This window comes from Geotrypetes seraphini, chromosome 5 (genome assembly GCF_902459505.1).
Source record: "Geotrypetes seraphini chromosome 5, aGeoSer1.1, whole genome shotgun sequence".
Classification (NCBI taxonomy): Eukaryota; Metazoa; Chordata; class Amphibia; order Gymnophiona; family Dermophiidae; genus Geotrypetes; species Geotrypetes seraphini.
In genome coordinates this window covers 39,132,029-39,159,876 of record NC_047088.1, presented here as the reverse complement: position 1 = coordinate 39,159,876, position 27,848 = coordinate 39,132,029, and the positions used below count along the sequence as shown (strand labels likewise).

Here is a 27,848-nt window from a genome sequence, read left to right as displayed (position 1 = left end):
TTGTCCTGGGATAACAAGTCTAGGATGGGGAGAGTGGGCACTGACTCGAATAATAAACTGAGACCTTCATTTTTGGGCCATTTTTTAGCCCCCAAATCTTGGTTAATATTTAAATATATAGTAGTTTGGCAAATGCACATCATATGGACACCAAGGAAGTAATGATACTGTGAAGTGAGTTTGGGGACAAGGCCATTTTTAAATGGAATGTCAGCCCTTATTTTCCTTTTACATAAGAACATAAGAATAGCCTTACTGGATCAGACCAAAGGTCCATCAAGCCCTGTAGCCCGTTTTCAAGGTGGCCAATCCAGGTCACTAGTACCTGCCCAAAACCCACGGAGTAGCAACATTCCATACTACCGATCTAGGGCAAGCAGTGGCTTCCCCCATGTGTTTCTCAATAACAGACTATGGACTTTTCCTCCAGGAAATTGTCCGAACCTTTCTTAAAACCAGCTACGCTATCCGCTCTTACCACAACCTCTGGCAATGTGTTCCAGAACTTAACTATTCTCTGAGTTAAAACATATTTCCTCCTATTGGTTTTAAAAGTATTTCCCTGTAACTTCATCTAGTGTGTTCTAGTCTTTGTAATTTTTGATGGAGTGAAAAATCGATCCATGTAGAGCCGCTCTCTGAATGCCTGCTATGAGTTCTCATGGTAGCCATTCAGAGAGTGGCTCTGTACAGGGCAGGAGCACAGGAAGATCACTCCTGCCGGTTTACTGCTGGATCACCAGGTAATTGAAAGGTATGCGGGGGAGGCGGGAGAAAAAAAGTTTGCTAGGACAGGAAGTGGGAGGGATTTCTCCTGACTCAGCCCACCACTAGACAACCAGGGAATTGAAAGGTATGTGGGGGAGGAAGGAGTGAGGTAAAAGTTGTCAAAGGAGGTAGGAGGGATCCCTCCTGTCCCACCGCTGGACCACCGGGTCTTACAGTAGCCCGATGCAGGCCTGCAAGGCCTCAGGAGGGAGGGAGGGACAGGGGAAAAAGTGTGGCAGGGCCAGAAGGTAAGGGGACAGGGTACAAAGCCTGGCAAGGCAGGGAGGATGAGGACTGGCTGCAGAGCCAGGCAGGCACTTGAATATTAACCCATGGTTTATATTCAAGCCAACTTTTTTTTCCTTCTTTTTGAGGGGAAAAAGGTTACCTCTATTTATATGCAGGTCATCTTATATTCAAGTATATACAGTACATTAAAGCAGGCACACAGGAAGCTACATACACACAGCAATTTGAAATTATTATTGCTATGTAAATTTTCCTTCTCTAATCCAAGCCCAACCCACTTAACTGACAAAAAAAAAAAATAGGGATGGGTCAACCAAATGAACTTGATTCACCTACAAATGAACTTGATAACTTTAAATAAATCTCTTTTGAACTGTTGAGACAACCAATAGCCTTCAACATCAGGCTGAAATAATGCATTACGATCATTCCAAGTCAAGTGGTCCAGAGCTCCCCACTCGACAATCTCAGAAATTGATGAAAAGTTTTCAGGGATCTCTAATAATGATATCTAAAGTTTTAGGGCACGGTCTCAACTAGGTTCAGAGTTAGGGGGCCCCTTTATTTGGGTCACTTTTATGTATCCATGGAAGATGTCGAGTGGGGATCCTCCTTGAAATTGGACCAGTGGTCTTCTGTTACATTTCAGAGGAACAAATCTATGCCTGGTAGAGACAAATATCACCAAGCCAACTGGAATATCTGTATGAGGAACTGCCACAAGTTGAGTGACTCCTAAACACACTTACAGGGCTCCAGTGTTTTATGGAACTTAAGTTACAAGGGCAGCTATAAATAAGATCTGATATTCTCACAGTTAGCAAGTAAAATAAGACATGTATTACATAATAAACAAATATTAAAGACCATTTGCAAAAAATCAAAAATTGAATACCGATTCTAGATTTAACCTTTAATGTAATAAATTTAATTCAATTTAAATATTAATCTTTAAACAAACTAATTTAAATTCTATGGGGACAAGCCTCAGGCTTAGGAGAACATCTTTCCCATACTGGGATTTCTTCAAGAGAAAAATAAATTGTTCATTTTTGATTTTTTGCAAATGGTCTTTAATATTTGTTTATTTTGCTAATAGATTACCATTTGACTTTTATGCTGTTCTGATATATTACATAATGCCATAAAATATTCATTGTTCAGATCTCTTACAAACTTTGGTTAAAACTCTCTATATATACACACCATGTTTCTTACCTATGCCAACATGAGATTCCAGAATCATACTAACATCATTGGCACCATCTCCTATTGCTAATGTTATTGGATTGCCTTTTATATCTTTCACCATCTTTACAATCTAAGAAATTAAATAAAAAAATTAAAATCTTAAAAACAGATGTATAAGCATATCATTTCTTTGCATTTTATAGAAACTATCAACTCTTGCCTTTCATCACAGCCACTGGTAGAAGTAAACAATGCTTCTTTCCAGCCCAAGATTAAAAAATGAGCGTCACCACACTTCTATCTAAATCTTTACAGTGACTCATGTTGCAGATCCTAAGAGGTGCTGGATTTTGTTGGTCCTGACAATAGTACAACACACCTGTGCATTATTAAACACTTACGCACCTAATATTGACAATCCAGAATTTTCCAATAAATTTTGAACCAAACTGCTCTTTCAGGAACTGAATTTATAATATTAGATGGCAATATGAACTTACCTCTTCATATAATTCTGGATTGGAAATCCTCTTTCAATGCTTAACCCACTAAAACCAATGAAGCTCTACGTCAAGTGCTTACATCTTAAAAACTAATCGACTCATGAAGGATAACTCATTCTAACGATTTAGAGTTCACCTTTTCTTCACCGGAAGCAGAACAGACAGACAAACAGAAGGACATCTCGCTTTGGTATACAGACAGTCAAACAAAGAAAAGGCAAGGGAGGTGCCTTTTCAACTAATGATCAATCTTTATTATAAACAATGGTCCCAACAAGGATCCTAGTTTCGGTATATGGATTACCCCTTCTTCAGGGGACACGTTATGAATCCTCTCAAAGGCGTGAGAATGATAAACAGTAGGCAATTGTCCACAAAAAGAGCGATTCACCAAAGCAGCAGGATGCAAAAACCACTTCCACTTCTTGGAAGTGGTTTTTGCATCCTGCTGCTCTGGTGAATCGCTCTGTTCGTGGACAATTGCCTACTGTTTATCTTTTCCTTTTGTTCTAATATAGCTGCCTACAAAAAAAAAAAAAAAAGTGTGTGTGTGTGGGGGGGGGGGGGGGGATGTTTAGCAATGGGAGGTACAGTGAAAAATTCCATACCAACTGCTTAATACCAACTGGAAATGGAACGTTAGGCAGCAAAGGCAGCTAGCACATGGCAATTTATCATACACTCTCAGGGCAGCCAATAAACAATATTGCCAGCAGCAGTTAGAATGAACATAACTCAAAAATAAAAAGTAACCAAAGACCTAACAGACATCATGCACTCAGCCAGATATGACTCCCTCCCTCAATAAGGATCAAAATCTGACCCTTTTTCCACCCCTCCCCCAGGACTTACCAGATGGTATCCTTCCTTATCTAGTGGACTAGGTGGGAACAATCCCCCTCCACTTCTGCTGTCTCGCTGATAACAGTTCAAAATGGCATCTGAAATGTTATTCCAAGATTTAACTACTGCTCACAGTGGGCCAAGGACATGCAGTACAGGCAGTCCCTGAGTTACAGATGCCCAAATTTAAATACAACTTGTACTTAAGAACGCGGTTGCAGTTTCATTTGATTTCACTGAGCAGTATTTCCAGTGGCATAGACTCTTACACTTCTCCTACAGCAGATTCAATAATGATGCATGGCCACATTAAGAACAGTGTGTGGTTGTGCATGCTGTACCTTAAAGGGAACGCTGGAGAGGCAGTCGGTCCTTTTGTCAGCTGGGAGCAGAGGTAAGCAGCAAGAAGCTTAAAATCTATAAGTTCTGAGTTACATACAAATCCAACTTAAGAACAGCTTTAAAAACATAACTCATTCTTAACCAGGGGACTGCCTGCATGAGAATTTTTGTTTTGTTAAGTGTAAGATACTTGATATTAATCTATCTAAATTGGGGATAGTACATCTTACCAAAGATGACATGAACAACTATACCAGCCCAGTGATCAAATAAAAAACAAATCTCACTAGATGCTGGGCTATTTACAGTAGATGAATTCAAAACGCTCAGCCAGAGCTGTTGACAGCTTATGCATTGGCCCTCAATCAAACTGTCATGTGAAATTCAGGCGATTATGGTTAAGCACCAGCAAATTAAAAGAAAATCTGACACACTGGTTACTGCATAGTCAGCATAAACAAGGAAAAAACAAAAAAAAGATTTAACCTGGCACTTAAATGTTCTGCAGCCGCTACCTTGTTATTGCAGCCACAAAGCATGCAACCTCCAAAAGCATAAGCCAATGACATCTCTCTAGAGGGCCCACCCAGTTCGAGACTCCTATGGTGAGTTTCATGACCCACAGTCTGAGAAGCTCCAATTTAACATATGTTGTTAAGTGGTAGTGATTATAATTTATATGCTCTTAGCAGAAGCATAAAATCCTCCCTCCCTTTTAATAGCATGAAACGGTATCACTTTCAATCAGGTTCTCTCTTCTGTGGCAGTTTAGTATGCTTGAATTTTCAAGGTCTCCAATGTGGCTCTCAAACTAGTTTGATATGTCTATTTCTTGATAAGTCTCTGTGGGTTTCCACAGTTTTGTCCCTTTCCTATCATTTAAAGTTCAAAAACTTAACACATCACCTTCCATCTGGAATCCAACAGAATACGAGAAGGAAACAAAAAAGACTTATCAATTTATACCACAATAAAGGGAAAAATTGAAAATTAAAACCAAAAATCAGAAAGCAAAATTAAAAACATGTTAATAACTGAAAGGAATACACCCCAAGTCATTGTCCTAGGCCAGCCCTTAAAAGTGAATATACGGGATTACACAATAACATTTATATTCTTCCTAGCTTTAAGAAGTTTTAATGGCTTAGGCCCAAAAAACTGATTGTTTACCCTCAAAGATAACTAAACATAAACAAGGAAATCTAAGTATAAAATTGACATTCAAGGTCTGAACTCTGGACCCAAATGTCAAGGCGGCCTTACACCTCATCTGTGTCCTGTACCAAAAATCAGGAAAAAACAACAACTTATTTTTGGTGCAAGAAATGACATATTTAAAGGAAAATGAAGTTTTGTCCCTTCTTGTCCCTTACCAGTCTTTTCTTTAAAAAAAATTGAGGCATACTTTGCCAATGAAAGAATATATGAGCTTTACACACATCGCTGTCATACTTACTTGTGCTTTCTGTAAAGGAGCCATGCGGCAGCATAATACTGCAGTGCATCTCTGACAAATTTGCAAAAAAATATTTATGTAATTGCTCGAATTACTGTTCAGAGTTGAATTTAAAACAAGCGATAATGTTGACCCATCAATTATCAGACCATAGTCTTGGTTTGACCAGCTCCTAAAACATTAAACAAAATTCCCAATTTTCAGCTTTCATAAATGAAACTATTTTGTACTTATTTACTTCCAACTTCTACAGCAGGGGTGTCAAACTCAATCACATAAGGTGCCGAAATCTAAAACATAGGCTAAGTCATGGGTCAATTTTTTTTTTAAGATACTTAGTAGAAATATAGGGTTTTAAAAAAAAAAATTCTTTATTCATTTTATAATTCACAACAAGTGTACAGCCAAATATTAAACAATATATAAGACAATAACACTTGAAAATCCACCATATTATACAACAGAAAAAGAAATATCTCCCACCCCCCCATCCACATCCATATTCATCAAAAGAAAAACCACAGGAATATATTGTCTTATCATTCATATGTAATATTAATAAAAATCCAACCCTCCCCCCTCCCCATTCCATATGCAAAAATTAAAATTGGGAAAAGTGTAAATCATTCATTATAATAATTTAAAAATGGTCCCCACACATCCTTGAATTTCTTATAATATCCCTTCTGAACTGGAATTCAGTGTGTCATGTGTTTAAAATGGAAAGAGCGTTGGCAGTTCAGAAGGGATATTATAAGAAATATAGGGTTATAATCTCTCCAACCCCACGCCGGCTCTGTGGTGTAAACAAAATATATAAAACTTTTCCTCTCTGTTAGGTTCTAGTTCACACTTGCTATCTAACACCAGCTCTGACAGGGTACACATTTCAAAGCTAACATATTGTAATCGCAAAATAGAAAAACAACAACAAAAAAATTTCTACCTTTTGTTGTCTGGTCATTATTCAAATCATGTTAGTCCCAGGCTCTGGTTTCTGTTTGTCTTCTGATAACTCGCTTGCCAGGGTCTCCTGCCCATTTGTTGTTTTCTTCTCTCTTGGTGCTAACTATCCATCTTCCATTTCTGTCCTCCCCTTCTGTTTCCCTTCCCTCCCCTGGAGCTCTCCTTTTCTCAACTTTTCATCCAGCATCTTTCCCCCCTTCCCCACCACCCCAGGGTCCACCATCTCTCCCTTTCTCTTCCCAAATGCCCTCCTTATCCAGTATCTCTATCCTCCCATCCACACCATCCTATGTGTCCAACTTTTCTGTCTTTCTGTTCCTTCCCTCCCTCCATCCCATTGTCCACCATCTCTCTCCCTCTCCTCCGTTTTTAAACCAATTATTTCTTTCCCTCTCCTCCATCCTCAGTCCGGCATATGCACATCTCTTTGGACCCCCTCCCTCCAGGTACTTCTACACTAGCCCCCCCACCTCCACCCGAAGGCCTGCATGTTTTTCCTCTTCTTTCTAGCATCCTCCGGCTTTCCAGTCTTACCTTGAAAAGCAGCCTGCAGAGGATCGCCGGACAGCTGTAGCGATCCTAGCAGGCTGCCTTCGGCTTCCGCAGCACGTTTCCTCTGCCATGGTCCCGCCCCCTCCTCTTCTGTATGGGACCGCAGCAGACGGAACGTGCTGCGGAGGTTGATGGCAGCCTGCTAGGATTGCTACAGCCGACTGGCAATCCTCTGAAGGCTGCTTTGAAGGTGAGACCGGGAAGCTGGGAGAGAGATGGTGGACAATGAAGAAAAGGAAGGGTCTTTTCTTGCGAGCCAAATCTAATTACACAGCAGGCCAGATTTGGCCCATGGGTCTGAGTTTGACACCCTCTGTTTTACAGTATATGGCAGCCAAGTTTCCCCGACAGAACCAGCCTGAGAGGTCAGTATATTGACATCCTAGATATGTAGTAGTTTCCTGAGTTTGGCTTATATGGGTCAGGCTAGACAAGGTGCAGGATGCTTAAACAGCAGCAAAGTAGAGTGGAGCAATGATCTAATGGCTAGGGCAGCAGACTCAATGGCTAGGGTAGCAGACTCAAATCCCACTGTTGCTCCTTGTGATTTGGACAAGTAACTTAATCCCTCCATTGTCACTCAGTCCTCCATAGCCCTAGGTACATTAGATAGATTGTGAGCCCACCAGGACAGATAGGGAAAATGCTTGAGTACCTGATTATAAAACCGCTTAGATAACCTTGATAGGCGGTATATAAAAACCTAATAAACTTGAAATTAAAAGATTAAACATCTCAATGTATTTCAAGACCTGGAGATAAACTGTTCTCTCTGTGAGCTTAGCAAAAAAAAAAGGTGACATTGGAAATAAGTCTGTAATTGCAAAGTGAAAACATCAAAAGAATTCAGAATAGAATGTACTTGTATGATCACATGGGGACCAGGGCAGTTGTTCATCATTTCAAGTGCAAAAAAACATGGGAGAGGATACCAAGCCACTCAGAAGGAACAAGAGTAAGATGGCAACTGGTCTTTAGAAGTGGAACTTCCCTCCAAAACAACCTCCTTGATCACTCGACAGTCTCCTAGCCTAACTAATGTGTCCCCACCATTTTCCCTATCCTTCACTTGGTCTAAGTTCAACTTACCCATTCTGACCTTTTTTACAAAGTTGAACTTAGACCAAGTGAAGGATAGGGAAAATGGTGGGGACACATTAGTTAGGCTAGGAGACTGTCGAGTAATCAAGGAGGTTGTTTTGGAGGGATGTTCCTGTGTGATGATGGTAAGGAGTAGTGCTGCCAGATTCAGGAAAAAAAATTTTGATTCAATTCAGCCTACTGAATCGATTTTTCGATTCAATTTTCCTGCCCAACTGGGTGTTTTTTTTCAAACATCCTGGTGGGTTTATTTTATAGCCTCTTCACCCCCTTTGCCCTCTCCTACCCACACTGGTGCTGTGGTGTAAACAAAATAAACAAAAAAGACTTTTCCTTTCTCTTTTAAATCCTAGCTCACGTTTGCAGTCTAACACCAGCTCTGGCCAGATACACATTTCAAATCTGACATATTGTAATCACAAATCAGAAAATAAAATTATTTTTTCTACCTTTTGTTGGTCCCAGGCTCTGGTTGTCTTCTGATAATTCGCTTTTTCAGGGTCTCCTCCTTTCTGCATGCTTACCATCCTTCTTCCATCTCTGTCCTCCCCTTCTGTTTCCCTTCCCTCCCCAAGAGGTCTGGCATCTTCCCTTTTTTCACCTTCAACCATGCAGCTGCAGTGATGGACCCTACCATCCCCAGATCCAACATCTTTCTTTTTCTCAACTACCCTTTCATCCAGCAACTCTCCCTCCTTCCCCAGTGTAACATTTCTCCTGCCCTCCTTATCCATTTTGCCCTCTCCATGAGTCCAACACTTTCTGCCTCCTGCATGCTTTCTCTCTGTCCTTGCCTCTTCTCAGTGGCATCCCTCCTTCCCACCCCCAACCCAACATGCTCTCTCCCCATGCACCATCTCCCCCTCCAGTGTATAGCACCTTTCCTTTCCCTCCTTTTCTTCCAGTCCAGCAGCACCTCTTTTCCATTCCTTTTACCTCCCTCCTGTCCAGCAGTACCCCTTCTCCCTTCCCTGCTCCCCCTGTCTAGCAATACCCCTTCTCCCTTCCCTCCCTCCATGTACTTCTAGACCAGGGCCCCCCCTTCCCCAAAGGCCTGCATGTTCTCCCCTTCTTTGCAGGTCCTCCGGCTTCCCCCCGGGCCTCCCCCTCTTACTGCAGCCTGCAGAAAGGAGCGCCGGTGCTCTACACGATCCTTGCAGGCTGCCACTGTCCTCAGAAGGAGATTTTTCATTGCACCAGCTTCAAAAATTTTGTTGACCATATTACTACATTGTTTTCCACATCACTCTCCACATGTGTTATACTGGACACCTCAGACCCCTCCCCCTAAGGAAGGAGTTCTCCAAAACACGGACCATGTAGGGTCCACATTCTATGTATATGAGAGCCATTTTTAAAGGATTACAAATTTAGATGAAATTGCTCTGCCAGTAATTAGAGCAGTGTTTCTCAACCTCACTGAGATGCACACTAGCCAGTTGGATACTGAAGGATTACCACATTGAATATGCATCAGGTAAATCTTCATACTTCTGGAGATCCACTTCATGTAAATCTCTCATATGCATATTCATTATAGCAATCCTGAACACCTGACTGGCTAGATGGCATGCTAGAACAGGGCTGAGAAACACTGGATTGAGTCAAATTTTCTTGAACATTTCGGGCAGGACATGTGTCAGCTAAATCCAATGAATGATTAAAAAAAAAAAAAATATTAAACCCTCTCTAAAAATGAACACACAATTCCCAGCGTAATCCTATTTGAAACCTAGTAATCCACAGGGTGAATTACGTAATTCTCCCATGAAAAATAAATGCAATGCTTCAAGTTTTCAGTCAGGCATGATTCTGAACGTTAAATATCAAACTCTCGACAGGCACTGTCCAATTTAAAAAAACATACACAGAAAAGGCAAGCTCTTTTGGTTGTTTCACAGATTCATTTAACACAGTCCAGATGTTTTAACCTTTCAAACATACTTTATAGTTCTTGAAAAACAGTCTCTTTGATTGTAGTTTAAAGAGAATAAAGTTACCTTTTCATGCTCCCCCTAATTCTGGGACAATCCTGAATCAGCTTTTTATGATATTCTAGTAGGAGTTCATGTAAGAGTCCCTCCTTTCTCCCCTGGTCTGCAAGTGTTTTTGATGTCAGCTCCAGCAGCTCTGTACAGCTCTGGAAAAACCGGCAGGCATAACAAGTAGATTTCGCAGTTTCCATTTTATCCCCAGTGAGCACCCAGACCTTCATGCCTGCTGAATGCAAGGCCTCAATAGTTTCAGCTACCTTCTCTTGCAGCCTGTGAATGAATGCAATATTACCCTATAAGGCTCTTCTTAAAGAAACACCTCTATTCAAGCAGCGCAACATTAAAATATCCTTGGAAATTAAAAATACTTAAAATTTCCTTTGTACTTCAAAACTTATTACATAAATGCCTTAAGGTAGAATTATCATTAGTAGTCTTTTTAAACTAAGGGCTCCTTTTAACTAAGCTGCGCTAGCAGTTTTAACATGTGTGCTAGACGCTAATGCCACCATTGAGCTCGTGTTAGTTTTGGGCGTGTAGTGCGGGGTTAGCGCGCACTAAAAACGCTAGCACACCTTAGTAAAAGGAGCCCTAAAGAGGCCTTTCAGTCTAGCCAAATCATTTCCTGTTGGGCCATCAAATTCAAGTACCATATATACTTGAATATAAACCGAGGTACCTTTCCCCCCCCCAAGAAAAAGGGGAAAAGGGTTGACTCAAATATAAACTGAGACCCCCCAAATCTCAGTTTATATCTGACTATATATGGTAGGAGGAGCCATAGGGTAGAGGATGGGAGGAAGGGTCTGGGTGTTGATCCAATTTAAAATATAGGTTTGAACAATTTATACACTTTATTTTACATGTACTTTTCATCTACTTTCAGACATTACTTAATCTTATTTCACTATTTTCTAAAGGAGTAGGAGGTGCCCCCAGAATCATTCAAGACAAACAAACGTTCTGTCTTCCTGTGAAACAATATAATATCTAAACAAATGACCCACGCCGTTGCCCTTCATGCACACCCCCACCACAGACCACCACCAGTACTGTTTTCCTACTACCCCCAAAATGACCTGTGTGTAGTCACACACCCTCCCTCCTCAAAGAACACTGGTGCTACTATCCTGCCACTCCTAAGATGACCCATGCCGTTGCCCTCCAGGCGCACCCCCTTCCCAGATGACATTGCACTTAGCCACCAGCTTTTGAAGAAAAAAAAGCTGCAGCCGCCTGCTGGTTCATGACCCCTCCGAAATGCTCCGAGATTTTCGGAGAGAGCGGGAGCTGGCAGGCCTTAAGCATGAGTAAATGCTCAAGGCCCTGCACTGGATCAACACCTAGCATTGGCAACGGCAACTTTTTTCTGCAACAGCTCATGGGTAAGCATGATGTTGGCTGGGGGGGGGGTGCACATGGAGGGTAATAGCTGATGGGTAAGTGTGATGTCCGCTGAGGAGGGGGTGTGTGCATAGAGGGCAATGGCATGGGTCATCCTAGGGGTGGCAGGATAGCGGTGCCGGTGTTTTTCGGGGAGGGAGGGTGTGTAACTACAGCACTGGTGGTGATCATCGGGGAGTGAAGAGAGGATAGCAGTACCGGTGGTCGAGTGGTGGTTCGAATATAAACCGAGATCCTCATTTTTGGGCTATTTTGTTAGCCCATAAATTTCGGTTTATATTTGAGTATATACGGTAAGAGACTATAAACAAATGTTGAAAAAATCCAGCAAGATGGCCTTACATCAATGAGGACTGTTATGAGCAAGTGACAATACAGCTAGATCTTCACTCTTGGGCCTTCAGTCTTAGAACACAGGTAAAAGCCCAAGCATATCAAATTTTCTAAAATACAAAACTCTAAATAGGAGCAAATTATTTCTGAATCAACTGGAAACGAAGGCAAAACTGAGGTAGATAACTAAAGAGCTGTTAAACAGAAAAACTTAAGTTTGTCCAGCTAGTCAGCAGAAACTAACTGGCTGAAGTTGCAACTGAATATCCAATTAATCCTAACCAAATAAAATGCCTGCCATTAGATTTAAGGCACAACACAGACAAATTTGGCAGACAAATGCTGAGTACTATGCTGACTAAATTCTGAAAACCCTTCCATGGCCCATTTTTGTTCAGGGAGATTTTCTATGGGCATATTTTAAATTGACATGGATGAGGAAAGTAAGAATTTTTAACTAAATAGATCAGTGGTGTTCAAGCCTAGTTCTAGGGCCGCAAGCAGGTTATGTTTTCAGGATATGTCCAATGAACATGCTTGATAAGATTTACACATCTATAATAATAAAACCCTAGCCGCGCATGCACACTTGAAACTCCGTCTCTGCATGTGTAGAAGAACCGTCAAGCAGGGAGAAACCACCAAGCGGGGAAGCAGCGCAGTGGCAGAGTCCTGACCCATCAACCCCCCATTCCTTACTAGCACTGTGGGCAAGTGATAGAAGATAACGAGCTGGGGAGGCGGGTTGCGGCCACGGCGGAGCCCAATGCAGGGGTTGGCACCAGTGGTAGCACCCACACACCGTTGGCCGACTTGAGGCTAGGCATGTAGATGCCATAGCCGCTGTCCTTCTCACTGTGCAGGCTCAGTCTGTTTATGTGGTCTGCGTAGTCTGAGTTGCCCGGCGGCAGCAGCAGGTGGCTGGCAGCAGAGGCAGGTGCTCAGCGTCTGGGGTCTGCAATCAGGGCTGTGGAGTCGGTAGATAAATGTTCCGACTCCTCAGTTTTTTGTACTTCAGACTCCGACTCCGACTCCAGGTACCCGAAATTTCCTCCGACTCCGACTCCTCGACTCCGACTCCACAGCACTGGTTAATTTTCAGATCGTTAAAATGGAATGTCAAGTTGAGAGAAATGAGCATTTTCGACACCACCTTCTTTTTGTTTTTAATCAAGGTTTTAAGGCCGCAAAAGCTGCTCACAACATTTGTGCTGTGTATATAGTGGGTGCTATAGCTGAAAGAATCGCTCGTGATTGGTATGCCAAGTTCAGAAATGGAGTCGGTAGATAAATGTTCCGACTCCGACTCCTCAGTTTTTTGTACTTCTGACTGACTCCAGGTACCCGAAATTTCCTCCGACTCCACAGCCCTGTCTGCAATGCGATGGTGCGGGCGCACGGAAGGCAGACATTGTGTGAGCAGGGCAGGATGACCAGCTCCCGAAATAGGCAGCCACACGCTGGGCACTTCAAGTCTTCCTCCATGGCCGCTCGACGAACCGCCAAGCAGGGAAACGTCTCAGGAAGGAACTACCGAGCAGGGAAACTTTTCAGCGCAGCGGCAGCAGTCCTGATCTGCCAAACCACCCCCATTCCTTACCCAAAGCAGCAGTGGCAGCGCTGTAAACAGGCTGTTCACGGCAAGCCCTGGCATGGCCTTGCCGTATCACTTCGGATGCAGTAGAGGAAAGGCCCTATCAGGGCTGGCCGCGAACAGCCTGTTTACAGCGCTGCCACTGCTGCTTTGGGTAAGGAATGGGGGGTTGGCGGTCAGGACTGTTGCCGCTGCTTTGGGGGCACAGAGGGAGGGAGGGAGGAGGGGTTGTAAGGTCAGGACCACTGCTGGCTTGGGTACGTAATGGGGGTCCAGGAGAGTGTGAGTGTGTGTGTGTTCCATCAGGGTGAAGGGCTGGGGAGCGCCAGCCTGCCCAAAGATCCAGTGCAGTGACCAGGGAGGAGGTGGGTGGGGTTTGAATTAGTGCAGGCTCTGGTGTTGGGGTGAGGTTGGGTGAAGAGGGTTAAAGTAATGGGGAAGGGGAGAGTTGCAGTACTGTGGGGAAGGAGCAGGGGAGAGACAAGAGAAAAATTGGTGCTGGGGTGGGGTACAAGAGAAAGGGTAAAAAAGGAAGAAAAGCTGGGTGGGGGTGGAATATAGGGACAGGAAGAATGGCCTTGGAGGCAAGGGACGGAAGGATAGATAGGAATGGAGCTGGGACTGAAAGGGTGATAAATGCAGTGGAGGATCGATGAGGGCCAAAAGGGTACAGAGGACTAAGAAAATGGTGATGGATAGTGCCGGGAACCAATAGAAGACACAAAGACAGGGCAGGGAAAGAGAGAGCGAGAAAGAGAGAGAGCGAGAGCGAGAAAGAGAAAAAGAAAGAGAGAAAGAAAGAAAGAAATTCTACACATCTATTCTAGCATCTATTCTAGCTTATTCATTAGAGATATTTTGAAAACCTGACTCGTTTATGGCCCTCATGGGCTGGGAATGCATACCCCAGATTTACACAGGTGAAAACTGATTTTAGCCACAAATTTTAAATATGACAACTTGACAATTCTATTGTGGAGGGAGCAAACTAAAACAGAAGTGAATGGGGAGGAGTGAAGAGAAACACTGTTGTACCACATTATCAGATGCCTCATTGCTGTAATATATGTACTCCAATGTGTCAAGGAGATCCAAACAATTCCCATAAAGGTTAATGTCTTGATGGGTCTGTGCATAATACCAATTTTATGATACAAAACACAATCTCTCTTACACACTGAGCATATTCTTCCATGGGTAAGGAAAAGGATAATTAACTAATTCCACTTTGCTTTTTTGCAAACCAACTACCTGTCTTCTACTGCAGTAGCCCCTATCAAATGCATATGATTTTCAATTTCATCAAAAACCCTTGACATCTTCTCCTCTCTGTCTTGTAGTGCCATCTTAGCTTGATTGAGCTGTTGGTTAATTGTGTCATATTCTGCTGGGTGAAATTCCTTGAAGGCCACACAGAGAGTCCGATAGCCATCCTTGAAACAAACAAAATTACATGCATAAACAAACACTTCCTACCAACACTCCTTACTGCATCGCCTGTTCATTGACTCTGTAGAAAGAATCTAGTCTTAAGACAGAACAAATCCTTAACTTCATTATGCTGAAAATTTAGACAGTTTCAGGCCACGTATCAAATGGCTACATGGGAAGGAAAATCTTTGATTTCCTAATGGCTCCTGCAGTGGTTACAATGAGTTTTGCAAATGAAAAAAAGTTTGGCTGAACATTGCCTAAGGTCATCATGAGTACAAAGAAACATATTATGGCAGATAGACCCAGTCCAACATAATGCCTGTTGGACTACTAAAAACTCCAGCTGCCCTCTCATTCATCTTCCATGCTTCTTCTATACTTTGACTTGTGTTACTGCTTTAGTCTCTATCAGCTCCCCTGGGAGGTTGTGTTATATATCCACCACTATTTCCATTAAGGAATATTTCTGTTATTCCTATGTTCTTTAAGTGCTCTCCAACCCTTCCGCAAGCGTCTGAAAACCTGGCTTTTCTCAAAAACCTAACTCTCCCCACCTCCGACATCCTAGCTCGCTAACACTCTTCCTTCTCCGATCTTCACCCAACCCTTCCTCGGAATTCCTTTTCTTTATAATTCCTGTAAACCGTGCCGAGCTCCACAAATGTGGAGAAGGCGCGGTATATAAACCCAAGATTTAGTTTAGTTTAGTTTAAGTATTACAACACAAAAGTCTTGCGGAAGAGATGCTTCCATAAGGGATGATTTCACTTAATAGGTCTTTATACATATGGCCTCAAAACTCTACACGGCCAATGTTTCAGCACAAAGTGTCCTTTTGGTTTTTCTTTAATCATTACACCATAATCTCTGGTTTCAGATTGTCATTCCACTGAAATAAGTATGCCTGCTTGTGTATTATTTTCCACATTTCTTACAACAAGGAGGTAAAATAGGCATGAAAACAAGCAAGGTGATCTAAATGTCATAAGCCTCCCTTCCCCTCACAGGGCTGTTTCTTTTTGAACTGCCTGTGCATCTATATCTTTTTGGGGTATGCCTACAGAACAGAACACACTTCTCCAGGAACTGCTTCACCAATAACATATTCAGTGGTTCTTAAACCTGTCCTGGGGCTCCCCAACTTACCAGGTTTTCAAGATATACCTAATGAATATGCATGAGGCAGATTTGAATGCCTGTCACCTCTATTATATGCAAATCTGCCTCATGCATACTAATTAGGGATAAATTGGAAACCCAACCAGCTAAAGGTTCTCCAGGACAGGTTAAGGTGTTCATTTTCAAAACACTAATGGGGCATTTTTTTAAAAATAAGGCATCCATAAAACATAAGAGTAATGCAGATGTCCAGGACGCACGCAACATATAATCAAAAGTTTTTAAAAAGACGACAGGAATACTGAACACTCGGTGAAAGACATACAGTGCAGGTGTACCATAGGCATTCTCTAGGCATGCCCAGAGACTGGACCTCTAGATGTGAAAACGGAAAGTAAAGTGATTTGGTTTGGGCATGCCCAAGGCGCCAACAGACTTGTTTTAAAAGAATATAAGCAGAGTCCTAGACTGCCTTTTGACCCACTAGTGATCTGATTGTGTTGGAGAGCTAGAGCTGAGTGTTTGTCAAAACATCCTCGTGCCAATTTTCAAAATGGACTTTCTGGACCTTCTTGTTAGGCTTCTTAGCCAGGGTGTCCAAAGTTTGAGAGGGACATGTTAATGGTGTGCTTTGAGCATGCTTAGAACTTGCACATCATGTGGTGATAATCGAACGTTACCCAAGAAGTCCAGAATGGAACTTAGATATCCGGAGCTTGAACTGTTTTAAAAGCACCTAAGTGCCATAAAAGCACTCAAACTGACCAGATGACCATGGGAGGGATTAAGTAATGACTCCCCCACACTCCCCCATTGTTAACTGACCCCCCTGCCACCTCACAAAGATCTGAATGAAACAGTACATAACTGTCACCAGAACAGCAGCAGCTAGTATGGGAAAGCCTAGAGAAGCAGCACACAGGTGTCTTAAGTAGCTTGGTGGGTGGGCTAGTGAACCACAGAGAGGAGGACCCAGTCCCATAAACCACTCTAACCACTGCATTTATGATGGAAAGTACAAAGCTACCAAAACCCTACTCTACTGCCATATAGGTGCCACCTGCAGCCATAAGGGCTACTGGGGTGCTAGACAAGTGGGTATAGTAGGTTTGGGGGGAGCTTTGGAGGACTCACCATAAATTATAAGTGGGTTATAGTGAGATGCACATCTGGCACCCTTTATATGAAGTTCACAGCAGTGCCCTTTAGGGTGCCCCACTGCTTTGTTGGCATATCTGTATGGCCAGTCCATTATAATTCTTGTTCCTCCCATGCCAAAATGGTCTGGGTTTGGACATTTTTAGCTTGGGCATTTTTGTGGACAAAAAGTGCCAAAAAAAGTTAGGTGTCCTAAGGTTGGATATCCTGATGGCCAAGATGTCTAAATTTAGCAGTTTTGAAAATGGACGTTTTGAGCATCTGAATTGTGGACACATTTCTTGGGACGTCCAAATCGGACTTGGACACACTATTGAAAATGCCCCCTGTGCCTCCCCCTATAAACCCTCTTTTCTTTAGTTCTAAATACCTTTTTGTACTCTCGTTCTTGGAGAGCAGCTTAAGCTCTCACTCCTGTTTAGCACACATCTTGTACCTGAACCCTTATTATATGCTACTGTTTTGGACTTCTGCGCCTGAAATGCACTTGTACTGAAAGAAACCATCTGTTCAAACGCTTGCTTACCAATGCATTCCGTTCAACATGCACTTTAGTCCGTTCTACCTCCTCTTGAGGCACTCTATCAAAAATAGATGAATCTGCTCCTTTGCAGAAAAGAAGAATCTTTCCTAAACAAAAGGTTAAAAACATGAATGAAAACAAGGAGGTTTTAATTAAAGAGTTTTCTATAAAACCTTCATACAGCCTGCTTTCACCAAAAAACACCAACCAACCCAACATCTAGCAAACACAATTAAGCATGTCACTTGGTTACTAGAATATCTGTTGGTTATACAGATATTAAATCAGTAAAGGCATGGGCTGTCTTACTTACAGTTCAAATAAAACAACTATTTAGAAAATGAGCACATAAAAGAATGTCAGAGATGAAAGGAAAACAGATGTGGCATTATTCTAACTATTTAGCACAATGAAAAATGAAGAGGGAAATAAAGCACGTAATAAAGTAACATAGTAAATGAGCTTTTGGCTATTCATTAATTGAACCTCAATTGCCCAACTGGAACCTTTTCAAAAGTTATATAAATGTTCATTCTAATTATCAGACCCAACATATGTTATGCTTGCAAATATTCTCTAAAGGAGAGATGGCAGAATAGGTGTCAAGAGTTAGGCTCCAAAGTATTTTAAATTAATATGCCCTATCACTTTATTATGAGGGCAGTTCCATTGTTATAAACAGATGAATGAATAAAACCCTCAATTTTGGCAACTATTAGGGAGCTCAGTGTCTTTAAAAAAAATCAAGCATAGAGTTAATGGTTAAAGATGCAAAATGTTTCTGAACTGCCCTTGCTGATGATTAAGAAGCATGTTATGCAGTCATAAAAGATTAAGGGTTGCCTTTCCCTAACTGGCAATATGGATTTTGATGCATAGTGGCATGACGGTTTCTTTTTCATAAGCACTGTACTACCTTAACTATTATTTACATCTACACACAGTATAAATCTCATTATATTAAAGAAAAGGTCAGTCAGTTGGGGTATAATAAAAGTTGTAATATAATATATATGTTTGTTTATTTATTATTATTATGGAATTTCTAACCAAAATTTAAGAATGTATATGAAATTATTTACATTAAACATCAATGGGCTTAACCACCCTATAAAAAGGAAAAAATAACTTAATTTTCTTAAAAAACAAAATGCGTATAAATATTATATTCAAGAGACCCATTTGTCAGCCATAGAATCTAAAAAGTTAGAATGCTGTTGGGTTAAACATTGCTTCTATGCTCCTGCTGTGGGGAAAAAAAGCGGGGTTGGCTATATTAGTGAATAAAAAATGTAATGCATCATTTAATTTGGTGTCAGCTGATCCTAAGAGTAGATGGGCACATGTAAATATGAGCTTAGGTAAAGATACTCTGACGTTATTTAACATTTATGGTCTTAATTCGAATCAAATAGAATTTTTCAAAACACTCCAACATCTTCTTTTACCTCTGGCTATGGCTAATTTAATTGTGGCGGGGGATTTTAATACTGTTATGGATCCTCTGTTGGATAAAATACCTAGTAGAGTGATGATTCAAGTATGTGGATTCAAGTATGTGGATTGAAAGATATCTGGAGAATTTTACATTTTGATGCTCGGGAATTTTCTTTTTGTTCACATGTTCATAAGTCATTTTCTAGGATTGATTATATTTTTGTTTCAGATAGTTTGGTGCAATAGGTCAGAAAGGCTACCATAGATCCAATCATTTTATCAGATATGGTGGAGTATGGACTGAATTTGAAATGGAAGTACAGAATTGTAATAGACCTGTTTGGAGGTTCAATAATGCACTGCTTGGAGACAAAATTTATTGAAGAACTTCAGATAAAAATGGATGAATATTTTCATATTAATTCTTCAGAGATCTCATTGGAAACTTTGTGGGATGCTTTTAAAGCTACCATGAGAGGGTATATAATTTCATATTTGGCTTATATTAATAATCAATTAAAAAAGGAGTTCTCAGAATTGGAGGAAAAGATTAAAGAATTAGAATCAAAATTAACGGTAAAATGGGAACAAGATACATTCCAGGCCCTCTTAAAAGCAATAATATAAATACAATGAGATTTCTTCTAAATGTTCTAGGAAAGAATTGTTCATTCAACAGGCATAGTATTATGGAAACTTGAATAAGGCGGGAAGATTACTGGCTAATTATTTAAAAGCAAAAAAAAGGAAAGTAAAGATTGTGGCTATTACAGATGAAAATGGGATTACTCATTCTAAAATTAATATTTTAAAACAATTCATGAATTTTTATAAGGCTTGTATTCTTCTGAGCATTATTCGAACAGAGAACTTGATGGTTTAAAGTTTTTGAATTCAATAGAAGGACCTAAAATTCCCGAGTATATAAAGGGATCTCTTCATGCACCTATTTCGCTGAAGGAGATTCAGCCGACATTGAAATCCCTTAGAGTTGGATCCGCTCCAGGAGGTGATGGTTACACTGTGGAGTTTTAGAAATCATTTCAAAATACATTAATGCCTTATTTATTAAATTTATATCAGGTTCAATTGAATAAAGGCAGCATTTCAGGTACTATGGCAGAAGCTTTGACTATAGTTTTGCCTAAGCCAAATAAATATCCTTTGTTGGTTTCAAATTACAGGCCAATTTCTCTGATTAATGTTGATGGAAAACTTTTGGCTAAGGTATTGGCTTCACGTTTGGCTAAGGCTCTCCCTCATATTATAGGTATGCATCTAACAGGGTTTGTTGCTCATAGACATTCTTCACATAACACCAGTTTAGCTCTTCACATGTTGACTAACAAAATCCATGAAAGAGCCAGCCTTCTCTGTATCTTTGGATGCAGAGAAGGCATTTGATCATGTAGAATGGACCTTTATGTATCAAGCAATGGATTGGTTTGGTGTGGGTTCTGGATTTATTCAAATGGTTAAAGCTTTATATAGCTCCCCTTCTGCTAGATTATATATAAATAATACTTTTTCAGATGTTTTTCGTCTAGAGAGGGGAGTTAGGCAAGGTTGTCCTTTATCTCCTCTGTTGTTTGATATTGTTATTGGCTATTCAACAAACTGAGGAGATTCAAGGTGTTCCATATGCATATGCAGATGGTATCTTACTTCATTTGAGAAATCCTGAACCTACCATTCCACATTTACTAGATTTGATTGAAAGATTCGGAAAATTTTCATGATATGAAATCAATTGGAGTAAATCAGAAATTTTTCCTCTAAATATATATTGTCAAAAAGGATTGTTTGATTTATTCCCTTTTCTTTGGAAAGAAGAGGGTATAAAATATCTAGGAATATGGATCTATAAGATGCTGGAAGAGACGATGAAAGTAAATGAAAAATCTTTATTGCTAAAGGTCACTGAATTGTGGGAGCAATGGAACCCATTACATTTGTCTTGGTGGGGGAGAATCCAAGCAGTCAAAATGATGATCCTGCCTGTGGTTTGTTACCAAATGGGTATGTTGCCAATTCATTTTCAGGGGTCATTTTACAAGAAATTGAATAGTATCCTTATTAAGTTTGTTTGGAAGGGCAAAACTGCTAGAATTGCTTTAGTATCTCTACAAAAAACAATTGTGGAGGGAGGGGTAAATTTTCCAAATTTTTATAGGTATCATCAGGCCTATATTCTGCATCACAGTATGTATTGGATCCTGCCTGATCTCATGGAACATTATCCAGACTGGAAAATTATATTCCCAATGCATCTTTCTCATGTATTGGACATTAAATTACCAAGTTATGCTAAGGATAATAATATTATTTTGGATACTTGGAAGACTTTGAGATACATTAATAAGATAACTGAAATTCCTATAGAACAGTCTTTGTGTCAATCCCTATGGTTGAATTCCAAGATACAAATAGGTGGCTCCAAAATTGCCTGGAAGGAATGGATGCAGGCAGGCATAAGCACATTGGAGGATGTCATTTTAAATGGAAAATTGCTTGACTTTTCACAGTTGCAACAATCTTTTGGTATTTCAAAATTTCAATTTTATAAATGGTTGCAACTGAAGCAGGCTATTCAGAAGGAGTTCCCTGATTGGCATAATTTTAAAAATTACTACAGCTTGCAGTTCCTCTGCTTTCAGACAGATATGCTTGGGCATCAAGCTGCCAGGTGGTATAAATTAATATCTGAACTTGTGCATAAGAAACCCAAAAATGCTCTTAGAGACATCTGGTGTGTTGAGATTAAACAGTACAGTCCTGTATCTCGATGGCCACGGATTTGGTTTTGGAGGATGAGATGTACAGCACCGGCATCTATGAATCAAACTTGGTTCTTTTTGTTACATCGTACTTTTTGGACCCTGGTTAGATTGAATAAGTTAGATAATTCAAGGTCTAATAGATGCTGGCACTGTCATCTAGATATGGGAACATTGGATCACTTACTGTTTTAATTGCCCTATGATTCTGATTTTTTGGAAGACGATTTGGGGACATAATAATATTCTAGAAGTTACGATCCCTTTAACTTATGAAGTTGTGATTTGTGGTACTGTGTTATATGTAAAGGATCCTTTAGATAAATATAAAAGATTACTTTTTTTAATTATGAGGGGTACAGCTTTACAATTGATTACACGAAATTGGAAAAATTGGGACCGACTTAACTTTACATTCTGGTGGGCAAATTTATGTTTAATCTATAAATATGAGAAAATGGGAGGGCGTGGCTTGGTCGCGCATAGAGAAGGTTGGATAGTGAGTGAGCTCCGCATCGCTAGAACCTGAAAGTGATAAGTCACTCGAAAAATTTTAATTTGTTTTTTTTTTAGAAAGGGTAAGATCATATAATGGCTTTGGGACAGCAGAATAAGAGCGATTCAATGTTTATACTTTCTGCGAGTGTGAAACAAGCAAAACCGGAGCCAGAGACGCCGTTAAAAACATCAACATCAAAAAATGGCGATAGTGATATTATGAGAGAGTTAAAAGAAATAAAAGAGAGCGTTTTGGACACAGCCAAGAAAGTGAATGATCTTACGGAGGAAATGTCTGTTCTTACTAAGAGGATGGAGCAGGCTGAAATTAAAACAAATAATATTGAAAAAAGATTAGAGACGGCTGAAACGGAGATAGTTAAAAGTAAAATGGAACAGAAGCAAATGGAATTTCTTACCCGAGAGCTGGAGAAAGTTTCTAATCGTGAGAGGAGCAATTTACGTATCTTAGATCTCCCGGAAGGGGTTGAAAAAGGGAGTGCTATTTCCTTCTTAGAGAATTTTCTGCCTAAGATACTGCCTATAAAATCAAAGTTTTCTCTCGAAATTGAAAGGGCACACCGAATCCCTGTCAAGAGAGATGAGAGAAAAAAGGGTCCTCGTCCTCTAATTTTTAAGCTCCTGAGATATCAACAGGTTTTAGAAATATTCCAATTGGCAAAACAAAACAAGAACTTGAAATGCCAGGATGCACGGATTTATATTGTTCCCGACTTTGCTAGGAATACAGCAATAAGAAGAAAAGGTTTTCTAGCACCGAGACCACAATTGAGAGCTATGGGGGCTTAATACGGCTTATTATACCCAGCACTAATGAGAGCTACTTTTGAGAACAAAACCACTACTTTTAAGGATCCAGAAAAGTTGCAGTACTTCATAAATAAACAGGAACAGCCTATGTTGACATAGAGATAAGATACATGGAAGAAAGATGGATTGTATGATGGTATGATTTTTGATTTTTCTTTAGATGTATTTATTTTACTCTTCATTCTCTTGAGAAATGTGCATGGAATGATACTTAATATTTTAGGTAATATGTTAAACATACTCTCAGTGGAAGTTGATAAGAAAACGTTAAAGAATGTTTATGACTCAATTCAAACTACAGGACTCAACGGCAGAAACAATACGCTTGGCCAAGGCTCTCCCTTTTATTATTGATATGCACCAAACTGGATTCGTTGCTGGGAGACATTCATCTAATAACACCAGATTGGCTTTTCATATGTTAAATTTAACAAAAGCCATGAAAGATCCGGCTTTTTCTGTGTCCTTAGATGCAGAGAAAGCCTTTGATTGGGTAGAATGGACCTTCATGTATCAAGCTATGTAATGGTTTGGAATAGGTTCAAGATTTATACAAATGATTTAAATGTTGTATAGCTCCCCTGTTGCAAAACTATATATTAATAATAATTTTTCAGAACGCTTTAGTTTACGGAAAATTTTCAGGGTATAAGATAAATTGGAGTAAATCTGAAGTTCTTCCACTAAATGTGTAGTGCACAAAAGGATTATTTGATTCATTTTCTTTTGTATGAAAGGAAGATGTATTATAATATTTGGGAATTTGGATAAAAAACACGCTGGAAGACACAATGAAAGAGAATGAAAAATTTTTATTGCAGAAGGTAACAGAAATGTGTGAGCAATGGAATCCATTACATCTGTCTTGGTGGGGGAGAATTCAAACTATTAAAATGATGATATTGCCTGTGGTTTGTTATCAGATGGGAATGTTACCAGTCTTTTTTAAGGGGTCCTTTTACAAAAAGTTAAATAGTATTCTTACAAAATTTGTTTGGTTGGGCAAAACTCCTAGAATTGCTTTAGTATCTTTACAAAAATCAATTGCGGAGGGTGGGGTAAATTTTCCCAATTTCTATAGGTATCATCAAGCCTATATTTTACGACAGGATATGTATTGGGTCCTCCCAGAGCTCATTGATAATACCCCAGATTGGTTATGGTTGAAATGGCGACTCATGTTCCCTTTACGATTATGTCATGTGCTTAGTATTAAAATGCCTAGATTATATAAAGAAAACAGAATATTTATGGATACAAGGAAAACTCTCTGATACCTTAGTAATTTAACGCCTATTTGAATCCATAAATCAACAAATCAAACTATATGGTTGAACTCCAAGATTCAAATTGGCGGATTTAAGGTCATCTGGAAGCATTTGATGATTGCAGGTATACAAATTTTGGGTGATGTTATTTCAAATGGTAAGCTGCTTGACTTTTCACAGATGCAACATAAAAACAGTCTTGTAATAAATCATAAAGTTTCAGATAGTTGCAACTGAAGCAGGACATTCAGGAGGGGTTCCTTGAATGGAAAAATCTCAATAATCAGTATAGTCTGGAGTTTTTATGCTTTCAGGTGGACTTCTTGGGTCACCAGGCCATGCAGTGGTATAAATTGATAAACGGATTTATAAATAAAAAAAACTTAAAAATGGACTTAGGGACATTTGGAGCATTGAGATAAAGCATCAAATTACTGCGACTCAATGGCCATGAATTTGGTCTTGGAGAATGAGATCTACGATGTCTGCATCTATGAGACAAACTTTTTTTTTCTTTTACATAGAGCATTTTGGACCCCAGTTAGATTACAAAAGTTAGATAGCTCTAAGTCTAATAGATGCTGGCATTGTAATCTGGAAGCAGGGACTTTAGATCATTTAATATTCTATTGTCCCTGTATCATGGCTTTTTGGAAATCAATTTGGTCTCAAATTAATTGTTTATTAGAAAACCATGTAGCATTATCATATGATACAATAATATTCGGTATGTCAACGAGAACAAAAAGTCAAATTTCATCAAGCAATAATTAACTTTTATTGATCATGACAGGAATCGCCATACAACATATTACCAGTAATTGGAAAAATTACAGTAGACTTAACTATACCTTCTGGTGGAATTCGTTGTGCCACATTTACAAAATGGAAAGAACAATTTCCATACAAAGAGGGAATTATAACAATTTTAGAAAGATTTGGGGGCCATTGACAAATTATTGCAATGATTAGACACCATTATCCACTGAAAGTACTCTCATACATAAGGGGGAGGGTATAAAGTTATAAGAATATAATATTTATATGATATTTTTAATTAAAATATTTGTGAGAAGGGTGGGTGGGGAGGGTATAAATTTATGTTTTTAAGATGATGTTAATAGATATACAAGTGATGTGTACAAGATTTAAATGATGTAATACTGTATTCTTGATGTAAGATGGAAAAATGAATAAAGAATTTGAAAAAAAAAAAAGAAAATGAACACTGATTTGTCAGGAAACACAAAAAATTTCAAATTAATATGGGGCCCATTGATGTCTTTTGTAGAATTATTATAGTTTGTTTTTTTGTTGACATATTAATGCATATCCAGGGGAAGAGGAGGGTGGGAATATAGGTTCTTAAATGAATTCTTATCTTTCTTGAGGATTTGGCAGGGGGGGAGGGTATTTTTGGGGTTCTGATAAGTTTCTAAATGTTTAATATATGGATAGGACATATTTGTTATAGGGTACTTATTATAAGTTCTGAGAACCAATGGATAATTTGATTGATAATGTGGGGTAGGGGGGAAGAATATTATTCTGTTTAAGTCATGTAAGGATATTAAGTGTTGTTTAACGAGTAAAATGTCTTCTTTACTGTTTTCATTTATTGAAAGTGTTAAAAATGAATAAAGAATATTAAAAAAAAAGGTCAGTCTGCAACCATTGGACCTGGAACATTAAGAAATCAAATGAGGCCAACCTTTTTGGTCAGTTTTGCTAATGGTTTCCACCTTAAAGTTGGACTGGAGCACCACAGTGTCATCAACGCTTCTTTTTTTCTTTCCTAATATAGTTACACTTCATTTACAAGTGTGTAAATGACCCCATACTACAACCCATATCAGCAATGCAGACAATTTCTGAGGCTCTCTCCCTCTTGCTAAAAAGCTAAACAAATATTAAAGACCTAATTCAGTTGTCAGCTCTCAGAGATTCAGAGCATACTGGTTAGAGATATGACGCTGCACAATAGTAATGTAATTTATTTCTTATATATAGTATTGGCTGGCATCTGTATACGGTAGAGAATGGCATGGTGACAAAATTCATCACCGTTCCCGTCCCTGCGGGAAACAATCCTGTATCATTATTTAGTGTCTATCTCGATCTCTGTCCTTCTAAACCAGCATTCTTCAATTCAAGGCTTAATGGTCAATGGTTGTGACCATTTATATTCCGATTCTTCCCTCTCTCCTTAAAGAATGACAGGGAGATGGTTTCCCGTGGTTATTCATGGGAACGGTGATGAATTTTGTCACAGAGTCATTCTCTAGTATATGGCACCACCATTTAACCCTTTATTTGCCAAATTTCCAAGTTTATTGTAAATTTGATAAAACGCTTATCAAAATACTAAGCGTATTACAGCAATAAAATAGGGATAAGAACAGAGATAAACATAGAATTAAAAACAACAGTATTAAACAGACGAAATATACTCAGACGGCATTGTTGCTCAGAAGCAACATGTGTTTCTATGATTCTTATGGGAGATCTGCAGCTCCAAATGCCTATTACCCTGGCACTGTTACTCTCATTCAACATCAAGTTACTTAAAAGTGGCATTTCACCATCTGGCAATTAAAGGGTTAAACAAACTTAAAGTAGAGTAGGAGATGGTTATGGGCATTTCAAATCTTAGCAGCTTTAAAAAGAACAATGTTAGAGAAATAAGTACTCAAATCATTTTGATAAAGCATTGTTAGTACTTCTTGAGTCAACAGTTCAATACAAGTGGTTTGAAGGCTGTCCAAATTGAATCATTTTTTGTTTTAGTGGTGCTTTATACTAGTGGATTTATTATATAGTGCTCACGTTAGCAACATGAAACATACATTTATTTGCTATTTCTCCAAGTAATTTGAGAGCCACTAGTAAATCTAAAGTGCCTGGACATTCTCAAAGCCCTGCTAGGTCTCATCAGGGAGTAGCTTTTTCAATGGCTTAAATCAAACAGTGGCTGGGAAGGGAATGTGTATTAATTTAATATGTATGTTTTATTGTTACCCGCAGAGAACTGTTGGCTATGCAGGTTATAAATTGTTTAGATAAAATTAAAATATTTTTATACTCAAAGGTATGCTAAACCTTGACATGACAAAACGTATCCAACATTTTAATCAAAGCCAATAGCTATACAAGAGTCAGGGGTTTCCTCTTTCAATCTAGTTGCAATGGGGAAAAGAAAACACCTCTTAAACAAAAAAAAAAAAAGTTGACAGTTGGTGGCAAATGGTTCTGTGTCAGCAACTTAGCAGATAATCACTGCCAAAACACCAGCAGCATATGGCACTCATGCAACATTATATCATAACAAAATACACTGAGCTTTTGGGTTATGAATACTAAATAAAATGTTATTCCCATTGTACTGAAACTCAAGAGTATATTAAAGCACAGTGACAGAAGCATATCTGCCCAACACTCTTGGTGAAGCCATTCTTCAACATTTATCCATAAAGATGTTAAGATTTTACTGCTCATTTTTAATAAATA

At 39.4% G+C, this 27,848-nt stretch overlaps 1 protein-coding gene across 4 annotated transcripts in view; it reads right to left on the bottom strand.

The window, feature by feature from the left end:
* The window catches only part of ATP11C (ATPase phospholipid transporting 11C), a 281,152-nt gene that overhangs the window by 94,412 nt on the left and 158,892 nt on the right, over positions 1-27,848 (bottom strand). For all 4 annotated transcript variants that reach the window (XR_004539497.1, XR_004539499.1, XR_004539498.1 and 1 more), the window contains 5 exons: positions 17,534-17,637; positions 14,548-14,729; positions 9,972-10,235; positions 5,353-5,524; positions 2,236-2,338 (listed from right to left, as the gene is read on the bottom strand). Coding sequence is in view for 1 of the 4 variants with exons in the window: in XM_033944970.1 (XP_033800861.1) it covers positions 2,236-2,338; positions 5,353-5,524; positions 9,972-10,235; positions 14,548-14,729; positions 17,534-17,637 (825 nt within the window). In the remaining 3 variants the exon portion in view is untranslated. The remainder of the gene's footprint in view (positions 1-2,235; positions 2,339-5,352; positions 5,525-9,971; positions 10,236-14,547; positions 14,730-17,533; positions 17,638-27,848) is intronic.